Raw genomic sequence first — 24,552 nt, forward strand, 5'->3', positions numbered from 1 at the left:
GCATTTTTTATTGAAACTTGCAAATTATTTAAAATATTTTTCTTGTATATATATGTTCTATTTTATTTCTCAAACATGAAATTATTTTTCCGTATATATTAATGCAGTACAAAATACTTAACTATAGCTACTCAAGTGGTAGCAGTAAAAATATAATAATAATTAATGTATCAACATTTTTCATTAAATTGTTCTTATACTTATGCACGTAAGAAACTTGCGCGTCACGCGAGCGCCTAATGGTAGATATCCAGCTTGAAAGAGCGTTTGCGTGGTTCCGTACAGTACAGGCGTGTATGTGTATATAAGTGACGGTTTTCCATATTTCGGAGTCATTGTCTGTTCCCTGGTTGTCGACTAAAAAGCCGCCGTTACGTTGCCGTGACTTGTCACATAACGAGAGTCGGTGCGCCGATATATGTTAATTAAAATGACGCGCATTAGTATCTATCGAATTGTGTTATTCTTTTTATTGTGCATCCTTCAATGCTGCCGATGTCTCCCCGTTGATTTTCAAAACACCACGGGTAAGCATTGTTTTATATTAAATAATCTTAGATTTTTACGTTATAAATATGCACTGCGAAAAAAAAATTACTTAGACTTTATTATAATAAAATTTAACTTGTTACTTTCAAATTTAAATTTGAACTTTGAACTAACTTGATTGTGTTTCCTACGAAATAAGTAATAACAGTGCAAGTCGATAAAAAAAATATTTGTTTTTATGTTTGGTTTAATTCAGGATAAACTATTACATTTTGGATAAAATATAGGAAAATATATTTTTATATGATGATTTAGATTATACGTCCGACATGTCCACGCGATCTGTTTTATAAACTATGACACAATCAGACTACTTTTGATAGATATTCATAGAGTTTGTGTCATATTACATGAGAATGCGCGCTTTTCTTGACCGCAATATTTTTCAACGTATACATTAAATGCAAACGCATCGAGCGTAATAAATCAAGAGTTGTAAAAGCAGATTGAAACGTATTTTTATGTTTCGCAAGTCTTCGAAAAGGCGTATTCTTTCAACGGAAATAGTCAAATCATATTACGATAATGTATCATCCAGACGTTCTATCTTTCAATGGTCCTCTCTAAATTTCGATACACGTTATACATGTGTTCACGCACACGCACACGCACACGGAAACGCGCACATGCATCGTGTTCACCGATGCATGTGGGACGTCCCATATTTCTTAGATTCGTCGATGGTTGGGAATCAGGAATGGCAGGCACGTCTTCATGCGGAACTGCTTCGATTTCCGGAAGACATTTCCCATTCGTACCTTCGCTACAAACGGCTTGTCGATCAAAAACTTACGATTTTATCCCCGAAGGTGCGTTATCGTAAACTTATCACATTCTCTATAGATTCGGACGGTATACTTAAAATAAGAATGCTATAATAGGATTTTTTTTTTCTAGAAAGCATATCAATCTTGCATCGCGCCGGGAAATCGAAGCGGCCATTGCAAGTTTTTCACTGGATGCCCTTTGGCGGTTTTTGATCAATCCCGCTCGTACTTTCCGCAATTTATGGGTTATATATGCATAATTGAGGAGAAGTAAGCTCACACATTATGTTTTCATGCATCAATTGTTTCTATTATTAATGTTTTCTTTGTCGCAGGTACGTCGGTGTGTGCTGTCCGGATAGCATGACAGCTCGATCGAAAAGGACATTCCACGATGATTTAGCCAGCAAGTTACCGGCGATAGCGAGTTTGTATAAATCTTAATTATTTATTTGAGATTAATATAATTTTGTTTAATTATATTATTTAGTTAAATTATTTACACATCACAAGATTATTTTCACATAATAGTAACGATCAAACAATAATTCTTTTTAATTAAATAAACCGTCATGATTGTAAGATATATATTTTTATATATTTATGCAAAATTTGTATTAAATATGCGCATAAACGTTTTTATCAGCTAACTTGACGCATCTTGATGAAAGTGCTATACACGTGCGCTTTCATGACAAGTACCGATGTTTCTCGCGGTACTCGCAGTATCAAGTGTCCGCTTAGCGAACGAGAGTGCCACGTGTATGTGTTCCAATTCTTCTCTCGCAGGTCTCGACAACGACGAGGAAGAATGGGACGAAACCCGCGGGAACGAGGACGAGAACGAACCATCTGCCAACGAGACAGTGCACGGCGATACGAATTTGGGGAAGGATGCGATGTCGGCCAAGCAAGAGACGAGGGAATCACGAAGACCCAGAGGGTGCGGTACAACCGGGAAAACGAAGACCAGAGTCGCGGGTGGCCAACCGGCTGACCCTAAAGAATGGCCGTGGATGGCGGCTCTTCTCAGACAAGGCGCGATTCAGTATTGCGGAGGTGTATTGATCACTGATAGACACGTGCTCACCGCCGCACATTGCGTTTACAGGTAAACCATCAAGTAACTATCTATCAGCTCTATTCTTCTGTGATATTCATTAAAGTTTTTAGTTTCTTCCTCATTAAAGTTTCATGAATATTTAAGTATGAAGAATGACCCTTGTAAAGACAAAAGTTCTTAATACCTTCGTATTAAGCTTATAATAGTTTCAAACTATTTTGTTACTATACAAGATATTAAATAAAAATTCTTTATTATCTCCATGTAATTTTTCCATATATGTAGATCAACAGAACTTCACGTTATCGTACCTTGTTTCAATGTAAAGTTTAAAATAGTTCAAAAAATCGCGGCTGCATTAAAAAAGAAGAATTGCGACAAGTGGTTACACAATAAAGAAAGAAACATATGCATATGATATTCACTTCGGAACACATGTGTACGTGCTCATACTTCAAAGTTTACGAGCAAAGGTTACGATGATGTGAACGGCATTTCAGACGCAATACATTCATATTCTTGCGGTCGTGGTTGAATTTATAATGTTTTCGGCGCGCCGGCACACATTTCTTCGTATCTTCGTTCAGAGGCTCTAACGCGCGATATACACGCTCGCTTTGTCCGTTTGTTGTAACCACGAAATGAACAGTTAGACTATGGGAATGAGTTACAGTTATCCCGCGCGTTTCCGCCGTCGTATTTTTACAGGTACAAACCACGCGACATTACGGTGAGACTCGGCGAATACGATTTTACCACGTCCGAGGAGACGCGGGCATTGGATTTCATGGTGTCGGAGATACGGATACACAGGGACTTTAAATTGAACACCTACGAGCACGACATCGCTATTATTAAAATTCATCGGCCTACAGTGTTTAACACCTACATCTGGCCCATTTGCCTTCCACCCGTTCAACAATCGTTCGAAAATAAAATTGCCATCGTTACCGGTTAGTACAAATAAATCTCAGCATATATATATCTATCATATTTTAAATACATCCCTAAAAATTAATAGCAAATGTTAACTTTTCCATTCAAGCTTGTCATTTATACACAAATAGTATGATAGATTATTTTTTTAACTGCCATAAAAATGACTACCGCTAAAAAAATGTTTTTAAATAGTAAGTGTAAACTTAATCACGAAAAAATTAATTTCTTTGACTTATCTGCTAAACGGCGAGATACGCGAAGTAAGTAAAAAGATGCAAGCTGTTCTATAAAAGTCGTGAACATTTTTATTAGGTTGGGGCACGCAATACTATGGAGGACCTACTAGTACAGTGCTGTTGGAAGCCACGGTGCCGGTGTGGCCTCAAGAAAGATGCGTTCGCAGCTTCACGCAACTGATCCCGAATACTACTCTGTGCGCCGGCGCTTATCAAGGGGGCCGCGACGCCTGTCAGGTGAGACAATAATTTATTCATTCCGAGCTCGATGTGACGTCGCGACGATGTGATGAAATGTTAAGTGCGCGTGGACTAGCCAGGAAGACTTCATCTTTAATGAACGCCGTCTTCCTAGTTGAAACTGTTAATAATTTAAGACAGCCTGAGGAACTGTCGAGAGAAGGACGGACCTAATTTAATTGCATTACCTGGTCGAACGAGCCGTTTCTTCTTTCAGGGTGACTCGGGCGGTCCGTTGCTGCATCAACTCGCCAACGGCAGGTGGGTCAACATCGGGATAGTATCTTGGGGGATTCGCTGCGGTGACCCTGGATATCCGGGGATATATACTCGTGTGAACTCTTACCTCGATTGGATATTCGCGAATGCCGTGTTTTGAGAGTCACGTAGCATCAGCCGCTCTCACGTGCCAAAGATTTTTTTCTACTTTTATACATTTGCAATTTTTTTCACTTACGTAAGGCGTGCATCCGGCTGATAAGGCGATCCTTCCGGCTCTGATTAGCGAGGCGACACACGTACAAAAACGAATTTATTAAATGGCCGCTCGACGCCAAGGCTAACTTAGACGATCTTGAAAACGATTAAACTTTATTTTCGGAATATTCATTGGTACATCGTTGAAAGAGAGATTGACACAGATAGAATTTCGCTCTTTACGATGCGCCACACCCCTCGTACCACCATACCACGCTTACAACAGGGCGACCGCAGAGTATCATCAGCTACCTGTACCGTTCGCCCATACATTAAACACGGGTATGCAATCGCGACCGCATATGCACATACCTGTCTCGTGTACATGTGTATGTGTGTATGAATACGCGCATGTGTGTGTGTTTTCGTGTGTGCATTCGCAGATATATGCACTTGCAATCGTTATTATTTCTCAGACACGTCACAGACTCGTTTTGCGAGAGGCCCAGCCCCCGTTTGCCACGAGTGACCCTAAACATCGACGTTACTACGGTAACTTTTGCTTTTGCAGCCATACATATATATATAATCTAATCTCATAAACATATACATGTACTTGCGTATACATATATATATATATATCTTTTTCTCTTTTGTATATTTATATATATATAACATCCTTACACGTGTACGAAATTTTGTGTTGCATGGGTCTCGCGACGCGTTGCGAACGGTCATATTTGTCATATCGAGCATGTAACGATAAACACTGTAGCCGAGCTATGTTTTCCATGATGCTTTCTCGTGATCCGTGATTTCGTAGTCGGAAGGGTACGAAAAATATTATTTTGCAATAAATAAAAACGTTATATTGGAAGAAGCTTACGCAAATATTTCTACAGAATATGTAACACGTTTTGGTCGGAGAAAATTTACCGTTCTATCTGTTACGATGAATCTCACGTCAACCTGTCAATCTCGATAAACTATTTCTCTCTTCCATTCTCAATAATCGCGATAATAAAGTAGACATGAGAAAAAGACGATTCAGTCAATCGCGATTCTTTTTTTGGTAAAATGGACCCTACGATCCTCACAAAGAGAGAGAGAGAGAGAGAGAGAGAGAGAGAGAGAGAGAGAGAGAATTTAAATTCGCTTGCGTTCGCGATCGGATTTTAATTAATTCGGCGTGTAAGGCTCGGCGGGAGTCAGGTATCGGCTGCGGCCAACTTCGAAAAACTTGCCGCTAATTGTAAGCTATAAATTGTAAGCCCGTTGCATTTTTACCTGCTTTTGCAAATGAATCGCATGAGGACGTACGCGCGTAAACGGGAAATGCGAGTGTTCTCGCTTTGGTATGAATAAATAAAATGCACACACACACGACCGGTATAATACTGCAGTGTCCATATACAGAAGGCTGTAAGTACCTTCGGCAAAAGTACATCGCGGCGTCGCCCCGGTCGTGTACCTCTCTATAATTAATTGCTCCTTCCTTTTTAGTTCTGGATTCGGATCATCCAATCAGACGATCCTCATTGTCTATCCTTATCGCGCGATTAACTCATACGCGATACTCGTATTTATTCTAAATTGCGTTAATCGGTAAACATTGGTTCCATAATACCTTGTAGGAAGAGATCACTTTCAGCGAACTTGGAGTCGGTCCCTTGTCAGCTATATCTATCGCAAATGCAAATAACAGTCAGGATTTATGGTACCAAAAGCAAACCTTTCACTAGTTAATTATCTAGAATCCTAATTTAACAGACACTTTCTAGAAATCAAGAAACGTCATCGTTGAAACTAACGTTAATTAATTCAAGAGAAGCACCTTTATCGTAAATCTGATAGAAGACAATTGTTGCCACGATATGTTCACAAATCACTTTGATTACTCCCGAAACGAAGAATCTAAATTTTAAAAGCTTTGGTAGATCAGGATGATGGATGAATCCTTCGCTTCCGTCGTCCTCACGTCCAAGTCCGTTCGTCCGGTTATCCAATTTTTTCTCGCATCAGTTTCGATCAGTTTCGACCAAAATCATGTTTCGTATCAGTGAATCCGAGCATTGATCGGCTTGGTTGCTCCACGATGTCCTTCGGAGGCTCGATAATTGGCAAGGCGGACGTCGCCGGGAGGACACCTTAGAAGAGCTAGACTCTGGGGACCGCGCCGGCGGGTAGCAGGAGCGGCGCATTGGGACCACTCTCGGTATGATTGGGCATACTCTCGGCTGTCGGGTATACCTGGTGCACGGAGTTGTTCGCACTCGGCGGTCCGCTCGCGCGGTTGCGGGACGGCGAGGAGTTGCCGATCGGCGTCGCGACGATGGTACGTGACGCGACCACCGATTTCGGCGCGCCGTTTCCAGTCACGCCGGCGAGACCGCAGGCAGGATTAATTGTCGTGGATCTCTGACCCTGAATCTGGTTCGTGGTCGACGATGGATTGGTCGGGACCGTTTGGCACCGCGATTGGGCGGTCATTAAACCCTGGTGCTGCGATTCCTGCGGTCTCTGTTGACCCGGATGTCCCTGCTGCCGCGCTGGCTCCTGACTCCTCGACTGAATCGATTGCTGGGTCGGATACGGCTGGTCCGACTGACCCTGAAACTTGTGCTGCTGCTGGCTGACGGAGGAGAGCGCCCGTTGCTCCTGTTGCTTTGGTTGCGTCATCTGAATTTGCGTGGTGACGGGAGATTGATCTATAGGAATCGATACTTGGCCGATCGTCGTCGTGGGATTTGCCTGTTGAATGTTGTTGTTCGTTGGTTTCTCGCCCATCAACCAATAAGTTGTCATCGGACCTTTACCCTGTGAATATTAGCGAAAACGAGAGATTATTTCAAGTTAAAACGATCTGATATTTTTCACTACGGCGTGTGATAAAATCTGCATAAGTATTTTATAAAATTATTCCGCACACAAAAGATATATTTTTCTAATATATATTCCTAGATTATTCATTGCGCGTAGTTAATAGTTAAAAAATAACTCGTTAATGTACAATAGCTCTCAAGTATCTGTTACAAACAAAATACGCGATAATTTATTCATAGAGATGAAAAACAATTAGCTATGGCAACGAAATTATCTTGTTCGTAGTTAGCCACGATGGATGGGGATTAAGAATCACAACAAGCGCGCAGTTCCAGAGATTTAATTAAGGTCGTTCTGCAGTGGAATTCAATAACAAAGGTGAAACTATTGTATCGCTTTGTTACACGATAATGATCAGCGAATGCGTTTAACTCAGGCACACTCGCGGAATATTCAAATAAGCGGCGGCATGCATTACAATGGCCCAGCCATATATATACGAAACACCTGAATTTTAATCCCGGTCGGTAGCCCCGGTACTACATATACGCGCGAATTGCCAAGCGTGTTTCACCGGCGTTATCTTACTAATTAACTGCAGCATACCGCCCGCCGAGTTTCGCGAGTGCGCGCGCGCCCGCTCGAGCTCGCTCGCGACCGCTGAACTTTGACCCGAATTGTACGGTAAACGTTCCAATCACTTCGCGGACGCCTTCGTCCGTCATTCGAGCAGATGTACTTAATCGACCGACGATTCGACGTTTACGATCGTGCGTTCGCGGGTAATGAAAACCGATCGGGTCGCAAATAATCGCAGATCTGTAATAGAAGTCGGTTGTTACGTTCACGTGGGGGATATTGACGATCCCCGCGATACTGTTGTGGTCCCGGGATTACGATGCGTCCCTGTCGCGTTATCTGTCGCGTCTTCTTTGTCACGCGAGCGACGGTGACGCACGGGACAAACTACTGTAATTTCAGCGACACCCAAAATCGACTGACCAGCGGGAATTGCTCTCTTCCGGGAAAACGGAGACAGATCGCACCTGCGGACAACGGGCGGCAGAAGCGATGCATGATGCGGTGGATGTGTATCACGCGAGAGAGCATAACGCGCTCGGTTATGGTAGAGCACCCCTGAATATGTAACGAGCGAAATGCGCATATGGAACCTAACCGCCGGACACGACTGCAATTTGCGACTCATGGCTCTCCGAAGTTGCAAATGCGATTCGTCGAAGTTAGGAAAGCCGAGTGTATCCCTTGTCGAAAGACCGTTGCTTACGCGTTGCACGTCGAAGTGAAATTGGTACCGATAACGTCAGAATTAAATTGGAAAGAAAGATCTCATCCCCTGACGTATTGCCAGCGAAAGTTGCGACGTTAATATAAAGAGATAATGCGAGATAAATTTATACTAAATACATTTAACAATAAATTAAAGAGATAATTTAAATAACCAGCAGACAAATAACTTCGAGTCACTTTGTCGTTGCAATGGGACGTTTTACTTATATCAGAATTCTTTGTTAAATTGCGAATGAGGATTGACTCGCAAAAGACTGTAATACAAGAATACATGGGGGCAAAATGATTTTCGCATTATATGTCGATCATTCTCTAATATCTCCGTCACGTAAGAGATCACTTGACAGTCTCATTCGATACGACTTACGAGGGTTCTTTCTTTTCGTTCTTCGAGAAAAGACAGTTGAGTTCGCGAGATAAAAGGCAAGGGAAGGTAGACAGGAGTGCGTCTCGATCACCGCGAAATTGAGGAAAAACCGCATATCAAGGGTCTTACCTTTAATACGACTTCTCCTCTGCAGACGAGTTCGAATGTACCAAAGGTATCCAGGATTTCCTTCGTCTTCGGGCTGACATGGATCTTCAAAGCTGTCGTAGAAAAAGAAAAACGAATTCTTTTACGTACGTCCTATAATCTTCCCGCAGCACTAATTTAGAACGGCGCTCCTTTAATATTAGTTATTATACGCAAAATGACCGGTTAAAGAATGCTGTGAGACAACGACTGCCTCGCTAAACGTTACCTTTGTGTCATGCATTAACTTTTACATAATTATCAAGACAGATTTGAACGTCTTTGAACGACGTTTATCCTACGCAAAGTGCATAGAAAATGTAAAATGATATCTCGCGAGTGACTGTCCTTAAAAATTAGTCGAATCAATCGTTTCAAATGTACTACATGTATTATTTTCAGTTGAATATATTTTATTTTTAGATATTTCATACTTTAAAGATAATATTGTACCTGATGTTATTTCGAGCCCATAAAATCAATTCCGGCGAGAGAACGCGGCGAGAGAACGCCCTTTTCCGTAAACCGCTTCAAATATTGAAATGTAACATTTAACGTCCGGCGGACATGACAACAAAATTTTTTAAAAATTGTTAAATTGAAATTCACGCAGAAGAGCGTTTCAAAGTAAGTGCACTTCATACGAATAAGCTCATCGCTTTGAACCAATCGCTTCCGGTGGTGGTGCACTATATGGACTAAATGTGGTTTTAACACGTTGTGTATGTGCCGCGATGTACCTTGATGTATCCGCGAATTCTATGTACCTTTGTTATTCGCGCAATTGCTCCCTTGTTATTTTCCATGCCATTAAATTACACCTACAGGGCATTAAAAAAATATATAACTATCTAATGCCAGATATTTTAAAGGATCGTTTTTCTTTATATTCAAAATGTTAATTGAGGAAGATTGATGATCGAGTTGTAAAAAATTGAGAAGAAAAATTTTTCCGAGAATAAAAATTTTTAAAAATAATTATAAATATAAAGTTTCTTTTTAATTCTTGCTTTTATTACTATTCGTTGCTATTCTCTATTTGAACGCAAATCAGATTTTAGCACGTACTTGCACGTGGACGAAACAACATATTTATTTTACCTGTCTACTAAAAATAACATTCGTCAAACTTTCAACTGACAAAAATACAATTTTACAACGCGCGATAAATGATTCGTTCGATAGATAGAAATATTTTTTATTTCGTTACGCGAGAGAAGCATAATGAATTATTCGCTCGGAAAAACCGCGTTGATAATTATGCAACGAAAATCGCGAAACGTCACTTTGAGAAAATGAGCTGTTGTCTTATGGCTCCCATTATTTTCGCAAACTGACGTGACCTTTACAAAAGTGCTCGATTTGTTTTAACGGTTCGACGAGCAGCGTCAAGGCGACGCGTAAGAAGGACCGGAGAATTTAAAGCCCTTTGACACGTAAACTCCGTATCTTGACTACCAATTAATTTCTTAGTGTCACCGGAGCTGCGGACGTTTGACATGGACTCGATGAAATTCGCAAGTTGTTCGGTGAACCGCCCGCGACCCTTTTTATGTCGGATGAGATGGATTGGAGACCTTGAAGTAGCTCGACATTGTCAATTTCCTCTTCGACATTCGTCGGGAGACACGAAGTATATTCGTGAGTTATTTAGAAAAATATAGAAGCTAAACTCGTCGTATTTATTTACAATTTATTATCTCTAATAATTATATAGTTTAAAGATAAAAGGTTGGAACGTTTAAAAAAAAAGTTTTGTATAAATTTTTATACAAATACGTAATAAGTGTACTAAAAAGTGATTTAATATGACAGCTGAAGGAAGACAGTAAGTTGCTTGAAAACAAACTGTTCATTCTTTCTCAGAAGTTTAGATTAAATGACTTGTGTAATTTTTCGAATAACTGTTTCAATTGTAACAAAACAAGAAACACGTGTAAGAAAGATGATAAAACTTGTTCAAACGCTTGAAAATTATGAAATGCCGTTGAAATAAGATGTAATGAGAAACGTGGGGAACAAAATCGACTTACGGCTCCGAGAGAATTTACGTGATCTAAACTAAACATGAACAAATCGGCGGTATCACATCTTCTCGAACCGGTATCGGTAGTACGGGAGAACTTTTAATGGAATTTAAACCGATAATAAAGTTACCGCACCGATCGGAACTTCCGTCGTCGTCGACTGGATGTGCAAGTTCGATTACAGCACGGCGGCCGCCGCGCCGGCCGCTCTGGAACGATCGCAAATATGCTAATCCGATATGCGCAATTTTCGTATGATCTACCCTATTTCTACGGCGCGGCAACTTGATTGCATTTTCTACGGGAAAAGAGAGTACGGGCGAGGCTATACGTGAGGATCAATAGCGAGCTAGTTTTTCATTTTAAATCAGTTACACAATATCATCGTAAACAATTAATTACGTTATACAATGTGTTTATTATTTCGTATACTAAATATTCTCTATCGCGTTAATGAGAGGGACGTTAATTGAGTATGCGTATTCAACGATATTCTGCGGCGATATATTACTCCTGAATAATAGATGTGTTGGTCTATAATCAATCAATTTAACGTCCGCTAAAATCTGATTAAAGCCGAAGATTTGACGCATGCATAAAATGCTGCAAGCGTTGAGAATCTAAATCTTGCGGGAATCCGATTGACGTTTCGTTTAATTAGAGAAGCTACAGAAAAAAATGCTTTTAATTAAATAAATGTTTTAACTTTTTTATATTTTTTGATTGAAATAAAATTAAATCTTATTTTTCAAATAAACATTTAATTTAATAATTCTCTTTAAATAGAATAATTAATCAATTATTCAATCTTTTATTATGAAAAAGGATTGAATAGCTTATGTGTCACAGTTATAATTTATTATTAGTAGTATATTATTTATGCATATATTTACGTTAATCAAAACAAAAATAAATTTCTAGTCAAATTTTGTAGTTATTCATAGAAATTTTTCCGCCAGGGTGGCAGGCGTTTTCAACACAATATGCATTGAAGAAGAAGAAGAAGAAGAAGAAATATAGTTGTTCATCAAGGTGGCACGAAGGCTTTGTGTAAGACACATCAAAAAGAAATTGACACGATGAGGCCAACGTGTCACTTAACCCTTTGGACCAACGGCTTAACGTCTCTGTCCGAAAGACGGAGCCCAGTTTGCTCCGCACAAGGGCCCTAATCTTGCACGGAGGGCGCAGCTTTCGGAAAAAACTTTCCATGACTCTGGTGAACTCAAACCTGGTTCCTCAGCTAAATTACGAGTCTGGCGCTCTACCACTAGACCACACTGCCGCCATATTTACGTTAATCAAATTACGATATATGTATAATCAAATTGAAATATAAATATACAACAATATAAATTCAAATAATAATATATTTGTATTTATATTTTATATGAAGCTCTCAATCCACAATGGAATTAATCTAACAATAAGCGAGGTTATCAACGAGAGAAAGATAAAGAACAAATGTGATAATAATCTCAATAAAATTAATTATGAAATATAAAGATTATAAAGAATAGAGAAGATCTAAACTAAATAACGCTCGGCATTGCGTTTACGCGAGATCGCCGCGTGTTATCATCCGCTCGGCGATATTCGAATCGTAACCGTCGCGCGTGCCGCGTCGCAGGCAACGCCGCGGTCGCGGGTCGCGGGTCGCTCTGTGCGTCTGACGTCATATATTTGATATGCGGGGGTGCCTAAGCTGCTTCGTCAGCCTACCCCCACTCCCCACCACTCATCGCCGAGATGCCGCGACGCTCGCGGCCCGCGACCAAATTAATGTTGGCATCCCTGCTTATCGAAGCGCGAACGCGGCAGGCGGCAGGTACCGGGGAGAAAGCACGAGCATTTCCTCAATTCCTCCCACGGACAGGTAACAGGTTTCAGCGTGCGCAATTAATCAATGATCGCGATTAAAGTCTCGTGAACGTATCGAGGCGGTAGCTATTTATCAAAGCGCTTGTTCAATCATATATATCATTCGAGATGGAATTCGGAGCGATGGAAAACAAGAGTAAATCCGTTTCGTCCGCGATGTTCGCGGAGAAAGGGAGGGAGGGAGGGAGAGAGGGTAATGATTATTTCATCGATTCCGATTGTAATTGTTTTCGATTCGAGGGTGTAAGAATAATGCACGAGCGTGTGTGTGTGTATGTGTATGTACGATCGTGGTGTGTGGGGCGTAATTCGGATAATGGAAAGCCGCGATATATCTCTCGCTCATATAAATGATACGCGTATCTCGCGAAATTTGAAGTGCTTGAATGAATCGAGAACGTGTACAATTTGTTATTCAAAGCGCGAAAGATACGTGCAAGTACACGTCGAAGCATAAACGAATGTGACGTTGCCGTAGAATGCGTAGAAGTTGACAACGGTCGGCGATTGTCGCGAAGTATGCGTCGCGTCGCGTCGCGTGCGACTAACGTCAAGACTGTCGGGAGTGCCGCGCCAAGTGTCGCGCGATTGCCGTATTTTGAAAATTAGTTCCGCGGGTAATTAATCGTGCTTCCGCGAGTGAACGCGTGTGAGTGCCACGAGGGAACGACGGGGAAGGAGCAGGAGCAGGAGGAGAGGAAAAGGAGGAGGCCTGAGTGGCATCCGGCATCGGCGGAGCAACCAAGGAGTAAGTAATTTGTTACCTATACATAAATATTTCTATACCTATTACTTGCACACAGTTAATCGGTTGTTAATTAAATATTTAAATCGTTTATATCTGAGTGATTTGTGTAAGAAATAAAGAACGAAACTTTGTTATAGTATGAAATTTTACGAAAGTTAATAGATACAAAAAAAGAATGTTTTTTAGAAATTATATTTATTCAATTTTATTATATATATTCAATAAATATTTTCTAGAAAAACGAATAAAAAGTTTAATACGCGCAAGAATTATTTTTTGAAATATTGGTTATTTCGTGCGTTGATATAATTTGGATTTATTTGTTTTTTTGCAGATCAACGTAGAGTTACAACTCCGCTGCTGCGCATCGTATCGGTGAGTGTTAAATTATCGTTTATTTTATGGCGAGAAAATAGAATTGCAAAAATTTTAGATAATATAATATCTTTCTCATATGTGGATACATTGCCTTGAAATGAATGGGTTTTGATAGATTAACACATCTATTTGGTATTTAATCCTGAAATATATATAACCGTATCAAAATCTATTACATTTGCAAGGCTGGATATGCAAAGCTCGTAAAATAGAGCACTACACTATTAACGGTGTATTATTGATCATTTTGATCTTATTAACACATTTTGGTACTCTATTATACTATGGAATATTAATTGCATGCATGATTTAAATTACTTGAAATTTATGAGAAATTTAATTTCGCTTTCATACAGATGAAGGGACGTTTCACTGTTAGAGTCCTTGATAAAGAGTATAGTGAACAGAGTAACAGGGTAAGAGAAAAATTGTTTCTGGCTTTAATAAAGATATCATTATCCCTTTTATATACTTTTTGCCAAGTAATCCATACGCAGGCAAGATTTTTAAAAGACACAATGGAGAACATAATGAGGATATCATATTTTAATTTTAGTATAAAGTACGTTTTAAAAGAAAATAAATTTTCAAGTGTATTGCTTATAGACAAGTAGAGTTAAAAAATAAGGAAGAGGAAAAAAGTTAGATAAAACTGTAACAAAGAAAAAGCTGACATTTTTGAAAATATAAAGTTTTTATTTAATTTTGTTTCTTTTATGGTATTCATATTTTACGACGATAATAAAGATTAGACGAACAAGATTATTTTTATTGCACATATTTTTGATATAAATTAATTTCTGCAAAATTCAGTAGGGAAGTATATAAAACTAATTTCTCCTCCTTTTCCTCTTTTCCTCTTAAATATTTTTTAAGATAAAATTTGAGGCTTGCGTTTATAGCCTCTTTTCAGGATTAAATACACAAATTGTGCAATAAAGTAATACAGCAGCAGAGAATCTTTTCAAAACGTATACGTCTAAGCATAAGGAAAAAATGAGATATTTTATGGTTATATTTTTTAACTAATTTGTTAAAGAGAAACGCGCAAATAATTATTAATCGTTTCATATAACGCGCCAATATTATTTCAATTTTTCATGGCCTATCTATTTCATTGATTGATATGTAAACTTGAAATATTTGAATCAAAGTAAAATGATATTTGATAAATATTTTATTGCGAAAATCTTTATATAAATTATTTTAAAATTGACTAATTATATCTCTCAGTTGTATTAAAATATTTGATGTTGGGAATAGTATGTTATAAATAATGTATCATATTAAAAATAAAATTTTAACAGCGTAGTTGATGAGATACTTATATCAACATAAAAATTTACTAAGACATACCTATACCGGAGACATAAAAAATTCATATTGATAGAAGTGATCGGCGCCGATGGCCCATTATTCTTTTCGGATCTGACGTCATTTCTTCTCATTGACAATTTCTACATTCTTCTATTTTTATAACAATATAATATGAAAGTGCACGGTATTATTTTGAAATAAAAATGTAGATATAGATTTGGTACGTGATTGTAGTTATAAAGAATTAACGATTAAAAATAATTTATTACGGATTAAAGGGCTTTATATAAATGTCAGGCTTTATATAAATATTGTGTCAAATTTTTCGTTTCTCAGTTAAATAATGCCAGTGAATCTCTAATTAAAGTGAAATCATTAAACTGTGTGATCTTAAAATGTGAAACTTTATCCTCATTTGATTCGCTTAATATTTCATCTGATACGCTTTTAATATAAGATTCAAATAACGATTATAAACACGAGTCATAAAGATGTTTCGAAAATAACTTTCTATAAACGTGACATTTGCAGTTTTATACGTCAACTCTCGGTGTACATACAAAATGCAGTGAAAACCATTTTACGATCTTGCTTTTAAATTTTTATTTAAACTGAAATTTGTGCGTGAAAATAATATGGTCCAGTAGTTATTCGTTGCAATTTTTAAACATTTAATATGTTAAATATCTTAATAATTAAACACATTATTAAAAATCTAAAATGTTAAGATTTTTTAAATTAAAATTGAAAGAGAGAGAGAGAGAGAAAGAGAGAGAGAGAGAGAGAGAGAGAGAGAGAGAGAGATTAAAATAAATTAAAAATTAAATATTATTTAGAATTGCTTTAGAAACGTTAATCTTTAGAAAGCTCTTTATTTTCTCCCTACAGTGAGGTTAACAATAGGATTACGAGTAAAGCATTATTTAATTGCTTTCCAAAACCACAGTCTTTAAAAAGTCTTCATCTTTTCTCTTCATTCTTTTATACCTTGAAAGTTTTTTTTATACCTTGAAAGCCTCTTAATATTTCGATTACGATAAAATTGATCGATCGATAGCATCAAAATAAAAATCTGAGTTTCCGAGATGTTTGTAATTGTAATTTAACAGCCCGTTACGATAATACAATTCGCGAGTAGTCGTTAAGGTATCACAATTTCGCTCTCAAACGTTCTCGTATCCAACATATCGACGTGTTAAAAGAACAAGAAGAGAAAAGAAAATTCGTGTAAAACCCCTTTCAGCGTAATCTATCACCCGGAAACTTTAACGTGCGTGATATAATTTTCGCGCGACGCACAAAACGAGCTACGAAGAAACTCGATAAACAGCCGCGTGGCGCCTTGCGGTGCGTCCTTGCCTCGCGCGAGCGACGCCCGGCACCTAAGTCCTTGCGAGGGAAAAACCACCCACGCAACATTAAACGATACACCGCATACTCGTGCGTGCCTCGTAAGCGTGTCACAGTAAACGAGATCCAGCGCGCAATCAATTCGTCGTTACGTGTCGTTCCGTCAAGCTGCGATCGAGATCGTTGTCAGCCATCAGTAAAAAAAAACTCTCGAAAATGATCGCGGTATACTCGGTAGTTATAAAGGAGATATTAAAAATGAAATGATTTTCATATGTCGAGGTCTCGTTAGACCTGTTGACATGTTAATGAAACTCCTGGGAATTATGAATAATTGAATTCAAAATCGATCCTTCTAGCGCTGTGTAGTCATTCCGTGATGTTTGATATCAAATAAGTTAATAACCCGTAAACACGCATCACGTTGTTAATCGCGGGAAATCGTTGCCGGAAAAGTTAACATGGTGTGATTAAGGGTAATCAATAGTTATGATTACGCTTGGTTGAAAACGAGTTAACCATAACGGTCTCTATGGAGACACTTGAAGCAGGGTCGATTTTCTCTTAAGCGGTGACCTTGCTCTCGTCGCCATACCTTTACTCCGGCCCCTTTAATTACCGCTCGTGTCTAACTTTCTACCTCCACATTTTCTCTGTTACATCCCCAACGTAAAACGTTTCTTTCTCCGAGAATGACTGAGCTGTTAATTACCTTCTCCGTTACTCTCCATCCTGGATGCTGTGTTGACCGTATCGCCGAACAGGCAGTATCTAGGCATCTTGAGACCTACCACGCCGGCCACGCATGGTCCTGCAAGCAAATGGTCCAGCACTATATACGCCGATGATTTTTTTAATCACCGTTTCTTTCTGAGAAAGATAATAGAAATAAATGACTTAATAATTGTAAAAATGTCTGAAACAATTCTTTTTTATTTTTAACAGAACCTAATTTTTCATACTCTCTTCTATTTTTCAAGAAGATTTTCTCTATATAAAAGAGATACTTTTTAGATGTCATTGAAATGTTTTATATCATTAAAATAATTTCATAAAAACATTTTCTCTTTTTTCTTCAACGTCGTTTTTAGTCTTTTTGATATTTAAAGGGTTAATTATTCACTTTTAATGATTATAAAAAAAATTTGACAAGCAATTATTTTCGCGAATTTGTTAATCATTCTTGTCAAGCGGTGCAGAAGCAACGTTGTATTCCGAGTCCATTTAAAAAGTAATTAACTTAACTAATTATAGCTAACCGCTCGACGTATATATCACGCTGAGCCATTTCTTTCTCGCGGAACTGGTGTAATCCAAGTTCTATGCGATCTTTTGAACGATGTCACTTCGGAGATACACGTGACACTTGTCACCGAGAAAAATTTTAGTGAGATAGAAGTGGGACGAGTTAGTGTCCGAGAAATGGAGATTCTCGTCACGTAATAGCCTAAAGACCGTCGTGTCATGAATTTAAAACTTAATTGAATCAGAACCGAAAACGATAACGACTTCAATCGAGAAATACAATCATTCATTCTCTCGTAACGGCAGACGGCTGCTGATTTTCCAACACTACCATTTCAAAATTGGTTCCGCTCGCATCGAATATCGTTTCGAATGGACGACATATTCTGTGAAAGTAAACTCGAGGAAAAATTCCCACTTGGAATTATTTTGAAATATTGTGCCGCGTTTTTTATTTAATTCGTGTTATTCGCGATATCAATTGAGTTGTTTGCGCATTCGACCTTTTGCTATAGGTATGCAATCGATTTGTAACACGAAAGGTAAACCCGATTTATAACGTCATTTTTTAACGCGTTGAACGCGCTATTCTCTTTAATCAGACGTTGAAAAGTTCACAAAGCAAAATATAAAAAATTTTTCTTTAGCGAAGTACAAGTAACATACGTAATAATAGGTTGCAATAAAAAAATGACACAATGTATGGAACTTGAAATTGGAAATTCTGAGACACATTGTAGGCCATACGCAATACGATCCTGGCATTAAGCCCGGAATCAAGTTGGGACTAATCTTATTTCGCTTTACGCGAGCGGGAAAAAAGCACAATATATAGTGTTGACTCACCAGAATGCATGCCAATACGAAGTTTTAATTGCTCGTGTGGTCTATGGCGAATACTGAATGTCAATACCGTATCCCTGAGGGCTAAACTCATCCTCGCAATTTCTCTAGCGTGATTCATGCCATTTCTCTCTGGTAATCCCGAGACGACCATGTAAGCATCCCCTATCGTTTCCACCTGAAAGAATTGAGAGAAATTCTGCTGAATGCATTGTTGATAAAAAGTAAATATCGTAAAAGACGGTATAAAAACATATTCGTGATGTAAAATTTATTTCTTTTACATATCTTTTGCATTCATTTAAAAAGTACAAGACCATTTTTACGTTAATTTTTCGTGTAAAAAATTGTCATGTTAAATTTATTCATTTCTATCCGTTATATTATATTACATCTTCTGTTTGAATTAAATAGAGTTAATTGCGAGAGAAAGGTGTCAGGCAAAAAAGAAAGTCTGCGGAAATAACGCCATTATATTTAACAAGGACACTAGGATCTTAAAAAGTTCGTAACACCGGAGTGAAGTAAGCGGAGTAAAAGTAAAATATATTTAATGTATAGAAGTATCACGAAACACGAATAAAGCTGCGGATGTGACGAACGAGAAAAAAACCATTTTATTTCCCGGAGTGCTAATTTGAAAAGCTCCGATAATTGCTCGATAAGATATTAATGGAAAATTAATTATAGTTTCCAACAAGGTTTATTTTTCAATGAACTGATAAACTCATTTAAATAAATCGCGGTAGCGATTGCTTTGAAACATATGAGAGAGTATGAATAGTAAGCGGAGGATTATATTTAATATTGATATTCAATATTCTAAAAAGCGACTAGCGAGAAAGAGAGAGAGAGAGAGAGAGAGAGAGAGAGAGAGAGAGAGAGAGAGAGAGAGAGAGAGTGAGTGTGTGTGTGTGTGAGAGAGTGAGAGAGAGAGAGAGAGAGAGAGAGAGAGAGAGAGAGAGAGAGAGAGAGAGAGAGAGAGAGAGAGAGAGAGAGAGAGAGAGAGAGAAGAGAACGTTCGAGGGAGAAAGGGAAAGTTTAATCTGTAATTAGAGTAAAGTAATGGAGTTCAGCGACTGTTGCGGGGGATAGATATATATAGTCAGAATAATCTATGCCTATGTATATACATATATATATATATATATATATAGGCTGCACCGAGCGGTGTTTTTTAGACTATAAAATTATAAAGACTTCTGAAACTAAAATACTGGCGTTTTATCGGTTGAACATTCCGTGCGGTTTCGAGTTCGCTTAATACAATTTTTATTCCTATTATATTAATTAAATAATCTAGTAAAAGTGTTCCTTTTGGTTCGGCAAGATGATTGTATTATCGCGAATTTGTCTCACGCGTGTGACAATTCGTGTCACATCCAACGCTTATATATATATACACACACATATATATACACCACTTTTATATAAGTCCACGCGCGGTAATCGTGTTATTTTCCTGGAAAATCGCTCTTCTAAGAAATCAAGGGCGATTTGTTCTCCGGAATTGCTATGTTTCTCTCATCCTCTTCTTGTTGTCGTTTCTTTCTCACGTTGGCATTAACGGGTCGAACAATTCGCGATAGGCTCCAAATAACGGCACGTGGAACATTTTGTAAATACAAAATCGAGGGGCTCGAACTTGATTCAATTGTGCTGGCTGTGCAATATGTTATCTCGAATGATCGTTTAACCCGAAGGCGGAACTTTTGGAAAAATGTGAGGAAGAGACAGGCAGAGAGAGTGATGAAGGCGAAGTTTCTTAATAGAAAAAGTCAGGTTCTCGCAAACAGAAAAACTTGTCGAAATGATGAACGCTTTGCTCGTCCAGCTTCGATAAAACTGCGCCGGAAGAAGAAAACTGCTTGGATATTGCGAGTGTGACGCCATCGGACGCGGATTGCGAGCGAAAGTATATCGCTATTTCGTGAGCCAACATCGTGACTGTCTCTCTCGTTAAAATATTCACCCCTTTCAGTCGAGGCTTTAAATCATCTTCATATTACGTCCCCGAGATGCACTTAAAACAGGTCGATGCTTACCTTGTAAACGTCGAAGTTCTCGATAATGGAGTCGAAACACGTGTAAAGGTCGTTCAGCAGATCGACCACCTGCAGAGGCGTGCTCTCGGCGGACAGACTCGTGAAGCCCACGATGTCGCTGAAGTAAATTGTCACTTGGTCGTACGTCTCGGCGATTACGCTTTGCCCGAGAATCAATTGCGACGCCACTGATCTGCTCGCAGGAACAAACAAACACGTGTCTTTTATAGATAGCGGAAAAAAGTTCAAGGAATACTAGTCTGGCAGAGACGATTCACACAATTATTTGAGCTTAGCGAATCCACAGTGCCGAGCTTGATATACATTACAGTCATTTACATTTATTCATTCATACGTTTTAGCGCAATAAATATTTGTGAATGAATAAAAAGTAAGATACAACTTAATTTACAAGTAATGAAGGATATAAGATGTGTTCCATATACGTGTTTTAATATAAATGGAGCAGAGACTCTACTTTATTTTTTATTTACATTTCTTAATTAAAAATGAAATAGACGATTTCAAGAGGAACGCAATGTAGCAAAATTTAACAAAATTTCTACATGTACAGGGAATTTGTATGCTCATGAATTTTCGACGTTTACTTCTTTGATGAACTTATGTAACCTTTTCATTAAAGGAAAAATATGGAGGCAATATTTTCCTTGGCAAACTTTTTTTGAACAGAATTATTTTCAACTTTTTTATCAGAAAATATTCGGCAAATTTTAAAATTGAATTTCTAGAAGTTAAAAACTATGCGCGATTATCTCATCGTTTAATCTCTAAATAGCAGTGAAGCATAGTGAAAAGAAACAGCTAAAAAAAAGTTTTATATGTGCTCTTGTACAAATATATAATTATATAAAATGTTGCGCTGAAAAAAACTAAATTTTCACGTAAAATTATGTACGGAAGTAAAAATTATTGCAGGGGTCAACAATAAAGTATTGTTTTATCGCGCATAGAAATGGTAATTATTTTGCAAAGATCATATGTGTCGGATATGAATTTAACATCATCGTCACGTATCGAGATATGATATCGATTAAACGTGACGCGATAGCGCACTAACTACATCACTGACGCTCGACAAAAGAGTTATCACTCGCGAGGGACGAACCGTGATAAAGTTTTCAAAGCTCTCAACAAATTTCCCTCGTATCTCGCGCTCCCTTTTATCTTCGTAAAGTTCATTAAGGTTCGCCTTACTTACTTGCTTGCTCGAAGTTACACGAGATATGTTAACCGCGCACGCTGTAATGAAGTAGTTTCGTTCAAATGAGCATTTTTGGTATACAATATACACTCTCTATGTATACAATCTTCTTTTTTTTTACCGAGATCTTATTCAAGTGTAATGGTTTCGATATTATCAAAACCATTTTCAATTGATTCTGTCACGAGCATATGTAATATTTTCAAGTAAACGTGGAAAATTTTGGAAATTACATCAATGAGCTACATGTGATGAATTTGCTCAGGTCTACAAATCATTTTGAAACTTCTTACGTTTTGCATTGCTCTAGTTGTCATATGCGATCTTAAATTAAGACAACTCAGTTTCTGTTAGATAATTAGATTGTAATTCTACAAATTATGCTTTCCAATGGCGCTCTTGTTCCGTTCCAATTTCTTATCGTTTCGTTGCTGTATGCGTTGAGCGTTTTCACTTTTTTCAGATCAATTTTAACTTTAAGGTTGACCAACTTTCGATATCTAATCTTCCGGTTTGTTGCGTGAACAAATCATTCGATTCGACTGATTTTCTATTTTTGTGTCACACCGTTCAATTTCACACCGTCTGTCGTACAAGATGATTCTTTCAACCGTTAATTTACGTCATGGTGAATTGTTGCATTTTGATATAAAAGCTATTTGATATATTTTGATCATTAGTACTTGCATTTGCATTAATTACAGATTAATGTTTATACATTCGGCAGGAAGAATTCTCGCGTACATTTATACATGCCCGACTAATTTATATTCGGTTAAATTAGCAATAAAGGCTATATTAATGATTTCGATAACAAGTCAGATGGGAAAATGGTACTGGTACGAAAGCAAACAAAAAGTTCATTAGAGCTGCAGTGAGGCAAATTCAAATTTTGTATGCGATTTAATTATTAAAATGAGTAAAAACTCATTCAAAAGCATTCCTTTAAACAAACAGTATCACAAAATCATTAATAATTATAGTAAAAACTTCTGAAAAAACTTAAACATATTATAAATCTATACTGTAATATATAAAACAGAATATATATGTAATGTATTTCAAATTTCATGTTACTTCGAGTTATGAATTGTATATCTGTCCAGATTTATCCGCGTCTAAGTAACTCAAGTATTTAAATATTTATAGCCCTTTGCGAAAGGCGAAAGATACTTCGAACGAATTCTCCGCAGCAGCTCGCGGCAAATGTAATGGCAATCTCGTTCTTTCTAAGAAAAGTCTGTTTTATTCGCGTACCGTGAAAACTTACTTTGGTAGTAACTGGTAGAGAAGTTCCTCGCATTTACGTTTCTCCTCGAGATAGTCGGCCGTGCGTTCCTCCACCAGGGTTTCTAAATTCGTGGCATACTGCTCCATACGGGATAGTAAATTGTCCAGGATATTGCTGCTCTCATAGTCTCTGAAACACAGAAAAAATATAATTCTTACCTAATTTTATATTTAACTTCGATATACAAAGCGAAGGAGGAAAATGGATCACAAAAAGTACTCGGGACCAGGGCGGAATAATAAGATATTAAATTGGCCGTGTCGCGCAATCGGATACCAATAGCCGGATATCAGTCGCAAACAATGAGAAGGAATTCTTCAATTTAATCCGCGTCGCGGGCTACATCAATATTGTTCGATCAGACGAGAAGCTACGAGAAGCTACGAGAAGCGTCTATAGGATACGTCGGATACGTAGAGGATAGGGTAAACCACAATCGAGACAGCGAGCCTTCGCAAAGGACAATTAATCCAATCTCCGCGATTGTGGTCAGTCAAACGTAATATCCACATCATGTAGGTATGAGGGACCGATATCCGAGAATTGTTTGATATCGTGATAATCGACTCTCGTGAAAGCCATAACCAAGATTAACCACTTCGTTGAAGATGTTATTGAAAATCAAGTTTTTCATCGATTATAAGTGATCTTTCGACGATGCTATTCATAAAAGAATAAACGGGTTGTGCACGCGCATGAAATGTTAGAATTATTTCATTTCCTTTAAGTAATAGACAAAAATATAATAGAAAATTATATTTTGTTTAAATTGAGAAAAATCTTCTGTTTAAATCTTGATTACGTATCACAATCGGTAGTCGTTTTGTATTTTTTCTATGTAATATTCCTATTTATTTCGATATACTTAACTTGCAATGCGACAAAAAATCCGTCTTATTCAAGGAAACTCTACGTTCCTTAGCGAAATGAAAATTACGCGGGAAAAGAAATATCTGTGTGGCCGCCTGCATTTTTTTTTTTTGTAGAAATAACATCTCAACTGAGGTGTATGCAGCTTCGCGCGGAATTAATGTTGCTTTTAAGTTCAGTATTCTCTTTGACGCAAAAGTACATCGCCCAGTACTCAGGAAATCAAACAAACAAAGTCCTTGCTTCACCTGAAGAGAAAATCGTAAGATATACAATAAAGGAATTTAGATTACACGACAAAAGTAGAAAATTCTGAAACAAGTTTAAAAATTATTCTTTAAAAAATGTACTAAATAAATGACAGTAGATAATAATAAAATAATTATAGTAATAGCAGATGTGACTTATGAGAAGTTATTGTTTTAGAAAAAGCCATGCGGTAATGGTGACAAAAATAACAATAATAGTTTCTATAATTT

The 24,552-nt window shown here is 37.7% G+C and overlaps 2 protein-coding genes across 4 annotated transcripts in view; one reads left to right on the forward strand and one right to left on the reverse strand.

The window, feature by feature from the left end:
- The first annotated feature begins 324 nt into the window (after nt 1-324).
- On the forward strand, nt 325-5,254 carry LOC139808005 (trypsin-1). The gene is made up of 8 exons (XM_071769581.1): nt 325-527; nt 1,222-1,358; nt 1,447-1,586; nt 1,652-1,743; nt 2,106-2,427; nt 3,088-3,332; nt 3,631-3,791; nt 4,012-5,254. The coding sequence occupies exons 1-8, from the start codon at nt 419-421 to the stop codon at nt 4,171-4,173; spliced, it is 1,368 nt and encodes a 455-aa protein (XP_071625682.1). The 5' UTR covers nt 325-418; the 3' UTR covers nt 4,174-5,254.
- The window catches only part of LOC139808004 (atrial natriuretic peptide receptor 1), a 93,702-nt gene continuing 73,518 nt past the window's right edge, over nt 4,369-24,552 (reverse strand). For all 3 annotated transcript variants that reach the window (XM_071769580.1, XM_071769577.1, XM_071769578.1), the window contains 6 exons: nt 23,183-23,332; nt 20,691-20,883; nt 18,649-18,823; nt 17,270-17,368; nt 8,839-8,930; nt 4,369-7,028 (listed from right to left, as the gene is read on the reverse strand). In XM_071769580.1, coding sequence (XP_071625681.1) covers nt 6,369-7,028; nt 8,839-8,930; nt 17,270-17,368; nt 18,649-18,823; nt 20,691-20,883; nt 23,183-23,332 — 1,369 coding nt within the window. In that variant the 3' untranslated portion in view covers nt 4,369-6,368. The remainder of the gene's footprint in view (nt 7,029-8,838; nt 8,931-17,269; nt 17,369-18,648; nt 18,824-20,690; nt 20,884-23,182; nt 23,333-24,552) is intronic.

The sequence above is a fragment of the Temnothorax longispinosus genome, chromosome 2, assembly GCF_030848805.1.
Source record: "Temnothorax longispinosus isolate EJ_2023e chromosome 2, Tlon_JGU_v1, whole genome shotgun sequence".
Taxonomy (NCBI): Eukaryota; Metazoa; Arthropoda; class Insecta; order Hymenoptera; family Formicidae; genus Temnothorax; species Temnothorax longispinosus.